This window comes from Hydra vulgaris, chromosome 13 (genome assembly GCF_038396675.1).
Source record: "Hydra vulgaris chromosome 13, alternate assembly HydraT2T_AEP".
Classification (NCBI taxonomy): domain Eukaryota; kingdom Metazoa; phylum Cnidaria; class Hydrozoa; order Anthoathecata; family Hydridae; genus Hydra; species Hydra vulgaris.
In genome coordinates this window covers 24,182,501-24,192,206 of record NC_088932.1, presented here as the reverse complement: position 1 = coordinate 24,192,206, position 9,706 = coordinate 24,182,501, and the positions used below count along the sequence as shown (strand labels likewise).

Sequence of the window (9,706 nt, the reverse complement as noted above, 5' to 3'; positions counted from 1 at the left end):
TTTGAAACAATTCTTAAGAATTCATATCAAAAACTGGTTTGAAATTATAAATATAGATTCATATCAAATATCTTTACTGTTTTGCCTTTAAAACCACATTTCAAAAATTCTATACTTTTTCTTTTAAATTCTGCTACTTTCTCAATATTAAACATAACTCTCATTTGAAATTAAGAATAGTTTGCAACCCAAAAAATACTGCGGAAACCCATGTATTGTGGAAACCCATGTATTGTGGAAACCTATGTATTGTGGAAACCCATGTATCCGAGCACTTTTACCTTATATATAAAATTTTCTTATTGAGAATTAAATTTTAATATAATAAAAAATATTAAAAATATACAACTCTAAAATATATAACTCTGCTGAAATACTCAAAATAGGAGTAACCCTAAAAAAAGTGACGTCGTATGCTTTATACTATATAAATGTGTGTCATCTATATAAAACTCTATGCAACTGATTTTTTTTTTTGGATAACTAAAAACTCAGGTAGCTTTTCACTCGTTAATGTTTTCAAGATGATCACTAATTTTCCTTGATCGCCTTTGTTTAAACGAATTTTTAGTGTTCTCTGCTTTCTCGTCGTCGCTGGACGAGGAGCTACAATATGTCGTTTTCGGAGTTTTTAAAACTTTAAAAAAAGTTCGCTGTTTTCCTGTAGTACGTTTTTCGTTAAGTTTTTCCAAACTTCTACGAGTTTTGTTAGAAGTTAAATTTGTTCCTAAAACAGTTAATGTTAATTAAAGTTATACCATTTAAAAACTTTAGTACATATACCCTTTATTTTTAATAAACTTTATTTTATTTTATAGATGAATGTTTAAAGAATAAACTTTTAAAAAACTATATTTACTCAATTTTTTGTAACTTACTTGTGTTCTTGTTGTTTTCAAATTTTGATAGCAACTGATTGACCTTTCCGGCTGAACCAATAGGCATTTTGATTCCCCGCGACCTATCTTTAAGATAATTGTCTTTTTTAAACATTTTTTCGATTTCATTTTGTTGATTTTGACTTCCTCGTCTTCTTCCCAATTTGTTACTAGATGATGAGGAACTGGCGATGACTTTGTTAATTGTATCATCAGGTATAATAAATCCTTCATCCGTTTTAATAAAGTTTTCTTCGTAATCACTACTTGTTGATCCTGAATCGTAGTCAGTTTCAGGAATAATGGATTCCCTTGTTTTCTTTTTATTACTTTTTTCGTTTCGATCCTTAAAATAATTTTCTTTTTTATACAAGCGGAGCATTTCCTCCTGTTTTAATTCTGATAATTTTGGTGATTCTGTAAGACAGTTTGAATCTTCTTCATCGTACTCACTACTTGATTGGTTATATGAACTTTCGAAAGCTTCATTTGGTTTTTCTGGTCTTGCTATTGATCTTACAGTGATTGAAATTTTACGAACTGTTTCATTTTGAACTGGCGGCTTTACAGGTAAAGTTAACATATTTTTTCGATTACTTAATGGTGTGTTTATATCAGAACCATTGGTTGTTGACGGTACGCTCAAACTCTTGTGTAGTGGTTTTTCAGAAACATTGTTTTGGAATACGTTATCGTCAGTGAGATTTTCACTCGCCACATTGCTATTGATTGTTTTAAGTCCTTGTTGCCTAGTTTCATCGTCCTCTTCTTCAAGTTTAGACATTGCTAATGCTTCTGAGTTTGGCTCAGTTCGATTAAAGCTAGAAGAAGAACTTCTTTCGACGCGGCTAGTTTTGCGTGAATGGTTTGGCGAAAGCCCTTTAATTTTTACTCCTGATGAGAAAGTTAATCTTGAAGGCACAGAAGGACTGTCTTGTTGGCAAGAAATTCTGTCTCTAATTGATGTTTCCAAGTGAGAATATTTGTTTAAAAGACCTTCAACTATAAATATTAAAAAACCATAAAACTGTAAAAAATAAGAACTATATTTAAACTATATAAAAACTTTTTACAATACAAAATTTTAAGGTTAGAAATTATAAATATCCGTATAAAACGTTAACTACTTTGATTGTCCGATAATTTTCTAAATAGCTTAAAAATTTTTCAGAAAATTTTTGAAAAATAAAACGTTTATCATTTTATTCGGATAACGATATGAATCTTCTAAAGGAAACAATATAAGAAAATTAGATTGGCCACACAACCAAAGAATGGAGAAAAAAACAATGAAATGTATTTCCATCAAATAATGATTGTAAAATAAAATAACTCATTTAAAACTTTGACAAGCTATACCCAAAAAGACATGGAGATTATTTTTTAAATATCATACTGTTTTTAAACAATAGTTTGGTTTCAGTTTTAGTTGCAAAATAGCTTGTTGAAATTCTGTACAAAAATTTTAACTGGGAAAAAATATTCATTGATTGTTGAAGTAAAAAAAGATAATTTAGGACAAGCTAATTAGTCCACATAATTTCTTGCAAAATATGCTAGAAATTATGTGGACTGTACATCTGAGAACAGAAAGCTGCTGTTGAACTTTACGTCTACTTTGAAAATGGTTTTGATAATATTTTTAGAATGGAAACTAAAAAACAATTTTTTTGCAACTTATAAAAATTGCAAATGCAACCGAGGAAAGTATGACAGACAAAATTTTAACCATTATGAATAAAAAGCAACTATTGAGAATCTTTGTGGTCTAAAGCAAGAAAGTCGATATATGAGGTAAATGAAAAGGTTTTTTAAAATTATTGTCTTCTTTATTTCATGCACTTTGTTGTGATTGTTACTGATGCAGTTAAACAAAATATTAAAACTTCTTTTTTAATTGAACACAAAAATCATTAAGCAAAACAATGTGATTTAGAACTAGTGATTTGAAAATTAGATTATCTCAGTATTAAAAAGAGTCATTAATAATCTTATTGCTTTGAAATTATACAAGCTTTTTAATTTTAATTTTTTCCAATTTTTTTTAATAAATTAACAAACTAATAGTTTGATATCAGGCACTATTTTGATACAGTCAAATCAATAATAAAATTAATTGTATTGTAGCAACAAATGAAAAAAATTTATTTAAAAATAATTGTAAAATATTGATTGTTATGACAGTCAATATTAGTTAAAAAAGCTAGTTTTAAATAATCTCAAGATAAGGTTATTCAGTTAGCTTGCAAACAGTAAAGTTTCTTTAGAAGATGTTTACTAAAAAACAACTTTCGCCAGAATTTGTTTATCAAAAAATTTTAAGTAGGTTATTTCACTTTTAACATTTTATTTTATTAATGTATTTATATTACTACTTATTTATATTTATTACTTTGTTATATCATTTATGAATATACAAAATATAAAATATTTTACCTAAAGCACGCTCATCAGGAAGCAGTGGATCATTTTCACGACACTTAATTTCATTAGAAAAAAATGAATATGATCTCCTACTGTTATCTTCTCGATCCTCATAAACGTTGTCTTCATATATACTCGCATTTGGTTCTTTATCTGCATTAGTATCCACTGAATAACTTATTCTTCCTCCATCATATGTACTACGCTTACTTTCACTTAAACTTGTTACATTACTGGATCTAGCACTAGATAACAGACTTAACCTTTCAATAAATTCACGACGGCTGCCCTTAACAGCTTCTTGTGACATTTCATCCACTGGACTTTTGTTGTCATATGGATTATTTAAACGTCTGTACTTGTGTTGAGTTGTTAATAATTGCATTTGTTTTTCTGTTGCAGGAGAAATACTGCCATCATGAGACAATTGTTGCTGGAACTCGTGAAGCTGCGATCTAAGAACAAAATTTATAAAAAAAACTTTTTTAAACTCTATATTTTGATATTTTAGTAAAAACTTCATTTTATAATATCATTTGATATTTGAAGATGTTATAAAAAATCAATTTTTTTAAACTCATTTTGTTAACTATGATAAATATGAAAAACTAATAATAGAAAGTTCATGTAAAAAATTCTTTTCAAATGTCCTACTTTAGAAATAAACAATAAATAAACCCTGTTTTAAAGAACTGTACATTATTTTTTAACCAAAACTAACCTCATACTCAAAAGTAACAAAAAACTAACCTCATACTCATTTGTTTTTCCCTTAGAATAAGTAGAGAGGCTTTTCTTTGAAGAGTTCCATCTCGTTTAGCATAAGAAGGTGTGCGTTCTAAAAATTTTTCTTTTGCAACAATTGACTCTCTTTCTATATTATCATTAGCCTTTTTACTATTTTTTAACCTTCTCTTTACTGAACTCAATGCACAATAAACCTAAATTAAATGTTTTCAACAAAAAAAAAATCAATATTAAGACATATAACAAGATAATTATAAGTTATAATAATAGGGATGCAATAGCGCATGTTCTATACATTTTCAATACTTAGACTTGCAAACCCTTTTTTGGTAAAAATCAAATAGTACCAAAATCAAAGTTGTTAAAGAACGTTGTTCACTTGTGAATTTTTCCACTAAAATTTATTTACATAAAATGCAAATATCATTTAGTAAATATCATTTGGTGCAATGATAGAAGAACTTTCAATACAATATATTTTCTATATTCAGGCTTATAAACTGTTGTTGTTTTTAAAATGAAGTCACTAGTAAATATAATTCACTTTTTTTATTTTACTTTTATTTGTAAACGTTGTTAGTTTTTAGTATTATTTGACTTATTTTTAAAAAAAATTTGAAAAATGTAACACTGCATCTCTAATATATATTTACTATAGCCTATTGATTTATAAACATACATAATAAAAAAAATTATTAATGTTAATAATATTAAATATTATACAGTACAAATAATTATCATAAATATGATAATTATTTGTATATATAATATTTAATAATATTATATAATAAATTCCTTGATAACTAAAGATTGTTAAATTAATGGAATTATTTACAAAAATTTACATTATAAATAATAACCTCATGTTGCCTGGAAGTTGTGTCCAAATATTTTGACCATGTGTCTACAGATTTACTTTCACTTCTGGGATCACGTTTTTTTTTTTTTAATTTCACACGTTTTTTTTCTTCTGTTTTAGCTGTTGCCAAACTATGTTTGTTTTCTTCTGTTTCAACTGTTGGCATACAATGTTTAATTTCTTCTGTTTTGACTACAGACAGACATTCAGCTTCTGAATTTGCTTCAATGTCAATTACTATATCAGGTGGGAAAACATCTGTTGTATTATTTTCCTTATCATGAAGTAAAGATCCATGAGAAATGAGTTGTAACGTTTTTTGAAATGTATTTCCCTGATCATTTTCTGGTTGTGGTATTAGCAGACTGTTTTGATTGAAAGCTTCTTGTATAGAGCTTACCTTTTGCAGGTCGTTATCTAAAATGTTTTTCTTTTCAAGTTCTGATACATTTGGAGAGTTATTTTGGAAATTCAAAGGCTCACTTGATATAGAGGCATGTCTTAAGTTATCTTTTGGTTCTGTATTTTGTATTGAAACTACATCACTAAAAGTTTTCCTGCCACCCCGATTACTTTTAGAATTTTTAGGTCGAAAATTCACTTTTGTATCAATTTTAACTTCAGAGGAACTTCCCAAACGACTTAAGTTTTGTAACTTTGAAAGAAATGTTGTAAATGATCCATTTAAACGATTTTTAGATTTTTGAACTTCAAGATTGTTTTGTACAACTAACTCATAATTATCTTCATCATTACTGCTGTCATCGCTTTCATCAAGAACATCATCAACTGTAAAAGACTATACATATATATATGAATCTAGATATAAACAACTATGTATATATATATATATATATCTATATTTATACATTATATATATATATATATATGTATATATATATACAATATATATATATATATTTATATATAACCATTATATATATATATATATATATATATATATATATATATATATATATATATATATATATATATATATATATATATATATATATAATCTTTCATAAGCATTTCAATATCTTAATCAGAACTAAAAATATTTGGACATTAAACTATAAATCTGTGTATACGTATATATATATATACATATATATATATATATATATATATATATATATATATATAAAACACTTAGATGTTGTCCGAAAGTTTTTTAGATATTTTGTTGACAAAAAGTAAAAACTAAAATGCAAGACCGGAATTTTTTTTTTTTAATAATGATAGACTGCCTGCCCCAACCAAACCCTCAGTCGATGTAGCAGCACTCCCTTGCGGGTCAGGCTATTTGTCAGTCGATGTAGCAGCACTCCCTTGCGAGTCAGGCTATTTGTCAGTCGATGTAGCAGCACTCCCTTGCGAGTCAGGCTATTTGTCAGTCGATGTAGCAGCACTCCCTTGCGAGTCAGGCTATAAGATAGTCGATGTAGCAACACTCCGCGCATGATTTACAGAAAAAAAATAAAAATAAAAACATTTTATTAAAAAAAATAAAAATAAAAACATTTTATTAAAAAAAATAAAAATAAAAACTTTGTTTATATTGTTAAAAACATTCAAAATGTTATAAAAACATTCAGAATGTTTTTAAAAACATTCTGGTCAATTAAATTTGCGTTTTTGTGGTTTTTTTAAAAAACGATTAATTTGTAATTAAATTAATGGTTTTTACTTTCGTCCAACACGGAAATGTTGGACGAAAGTCAAAAGTAATTAAAAGTGACGTATGTGTTGGCGTAAGAATCACTTTTTTCCTTCCGCTCTTCCTAAAGCCAACAAACTATAGATCTATATATATATATATATATATATATATATATATATATATATATATATATATATATATATATATATATATGTCAGTTGATGAGTGTTACAACATCGACTGACATATAGCCTGACTTGCAACGGAGTGCTGCTACATCGATTGACAAATAGCCTGACTCACAACGAAGTGCTGCTACATCGACTGAGGGTTTGGTTGGGGCAGGCAGTCTATCAGGTAATAAAAAAAACACAGAAAAACTTTCTGACAAGAAAAGTTTTTCTGTGTTTTTCTTTCTTCTACACAGTGTTTCTCCATCAGTAGGCTAATCAGAAAGAATCCTGATTCTTCCTGATGTATATATATGAGCCCATTTGTAAAACGCCCTAAGTCCGAGTAAACTGATTTTGAGAAAACAACAAAAAACTAAACTACTTTTAGTTGCGCATCAACAGAAATTAATTTCTTTGTCCATTTTTAGGTCCAAAAATTTTTTAATTTGTCGGATATTTAAATAGACGATAGATTTAAGTATATAAACATGGAAATAGAATTAACTCAAAAATTTTATTTTTGTGACTAAGCATGTTTTGCAGAATGGTTTCTCATATATATTAGGCTGGGTTGAAAACAATTTTTATTGTGGATATTTACAAGGAAAACTGTAGTATTATGTGCTCATATTAGTTAAAGTATTTTTATTTTTATAAGTGAAATGAATTTTCATGAACCTTTTGACATAACAAATGTTTCAAATCAACCTTCAACATCAGGTATTAAAACTCAAAGAGAAAGCAGCCACTACATATTTGGTCTTCCTGCTTTTTTACCAAAGAATGAGCTGCCTACTATCAATCAAATTGTCAGATATTTTGTACAGCTGAAAAAAAACCAAATGCACAAAATGCAGCTATTATTAATAAAATCACAAATGACATATTTGAATTATGAAACATTGCATGCATTCCTATCGTTCATCATTGAACGAAAACGTTGTTGTATTGATTTTCATTCTCTGTTTCATGATCACATTATGATTCATGAATCATCGTGTGATCATGAAACAAAGAATGGAAATCAATACAACAACGAACTCAGAGGCTAACAGGTATGGTGTTTTAAATCATGCATTCAAATTTTGCACCTTGTCTCAAAGGAGAAAAGGCATTGGAAGATCCACCCACGATATGGCAACAGTAATCCATACAAGGACGGATTTGAGATTTATAGAAATAAAGAATAGAATCCGGAGTAAGAAAGTGTCAAACACGATACAGAGATGCGACCTTAACAGATGCTAATTTTGCAATGGATTTGATATATGTTTTCCAAGAAAGATTGGAAGTAAGAGTTAATCCTAGAAAATGAAGGGTAGATGACTCATCGAGTACATCACCATTCATAAAGAAAAGGAAGATCTAAGTTATTGCAATAACAATTAGCTGAAAAAAATTGGGTTTTATCCTAATTTAAATTAACCAGCCACTGTGATCCCCACGCTGTAGGTGAGATACTTTTCAGATCGGAAGTAAGGGTTAATCCTAGAAGAAGAAGGACAGATGACTCATTGAGTACATTATCATTCATAAAGAAAAGGAAGATCTAATTGAAAGTTTATGTAAAAAACAAAGCCATTGTATTTTTTTGCTTACATTTTCTTTATATAGCTATATTTATTGAGTTTTAATCCAATTTCTTGTAAAATGCTTGGTTGAAAAAATTGGGTACTTTTACCTAGCATTTTCTTTTGTTCGCTTTTGCTTGTTTGCCACATTAACTTGCATCAAAAAACAGATTTTGGTATAAAAAAATTTTCACCCCAGCCTATATATATATATATATATATATATATATATATATATATATATATATATATATATATATATATATATATATATATATATATATATATATATATATATATGTATATATAAAGAAAAAGACCAAACAGATCCCTATATAACTATATCAATTTGGTGTCTTCTTAAATGGTCAAAGGTTGGCTACAAGCACAAAAGATACCAATGATACTAGAGCAAAGAAGCACATACTTTTGATGATTTTGGGGCAATTTTTAATTGAGAAGTGTACATGGATAGCTGGACTACAGATGCTCTCTCTCAAAAATCTCTTTTCAAAACTCTCAATAAAATGGAAACTATAACTAAGATATTCAAAAAAAATTGTAAAAAATAGAAAGTGTTTTTCTCTAGAATGAGTTTTTTTAGTTAATTTTTTTGCTTTATACAGCAATGATAGAAAAAAAAAATCAAGTGAATTAATATGGTAAAAAGTTTTATTATAATCATTGGCAATGTTTGATATTGCATAATTATGTTATTAATCAATCATTGGTAATGTTTGATATTGCATAATTTCAACTTAAAATGTTTAAAAGTAAACTTAACACCTATAATTTTGACCTTCATCGCAATGTTACTCGGGCGAGTTTAATTACAAAAATCCCAATCTAGCTTGATTTTTTTTTTTAAGATGTTGTCTTGAATAGTTTAGTTTGAGTTGTTACTTAGAATTGGAGAGCGGTCTTTCCTTAAACAGAAAAAAAAAACATGGTCAAATTTACTTAAATTTTTTATTTATAAAACAAGAGTTATAAAAAACCAAAACCTGTTTATTAAATTTTACTTGTTATGAACAAAGAAACTGTTGAAAACTATTACAAAACTAAAAAACAATTTGAGTTATTACTTTCTAATTTTTGAGACTAACTTAGGTCTTAAAAATTAGAAAATATAAACTCACTTATAGAAATAAAAATGAAAATTCTTACCCACTTATTTATTATTAGCCTTATTTATTACTATTTCTGTACATTGACCATGTTTTTTATTTCTTGTCAGGAAAGACCACAATCCAATTCAATGTGACAATTCTAACTAAATTAAAGACAACATTTTAAAATAAAATTGATACATCTGCATTTTTATAATTCAACTCACCCCGTTAAAATTTTACTAAACTTTTATAATTTCTTATTGGATTTTATAAAACTAC

The 9,706-nt window shown here is 27.3% G+C and overlaps 1 protein-coding gene across 2 annotated transcripts in view; it reads right to left on the bottom strand.

Annotated features, from left to right (window-relative positions):
• Positions 1 to 294: 294 nt before the first annotated feature.
• The window catches only part of LOC101234753 (uncharacterized), a 48,926-nt gene continuing 39,514 nt past the window's right edge, over positions 295 to 9,706 (bottom strand). For both annotated transcript variants that reach the window (XM_065814971.1, XM_065814972.1), the window contains exons 15-19: positions 4,910 to 5,697; positions 4,053 to 4,243; positions 3,315 to 3,757; positions 879 to 1,880; positions 295 to 727 (exon numbers count right to left, since the gene is read on the bottom strand). In XM_065814971.1, the coding sequence (XP_065671043.1) occupies positions 504 to 727; positions 879 to 1,880; positions 3,315 to 3,757; positions 4,053 to 4,243; positions 4,910 to 5,697 (2,648 nt within the window). In that variant the 3' untranslated portion in view covers positions 295 to 503. The remainder of the gene's footprint in view (positions 728 to 878; positions 1,881 to 3,314; positions 3,758 to 4,052; positions 4,244 to 4,909; positions 5,698 to 9,706) is intronic.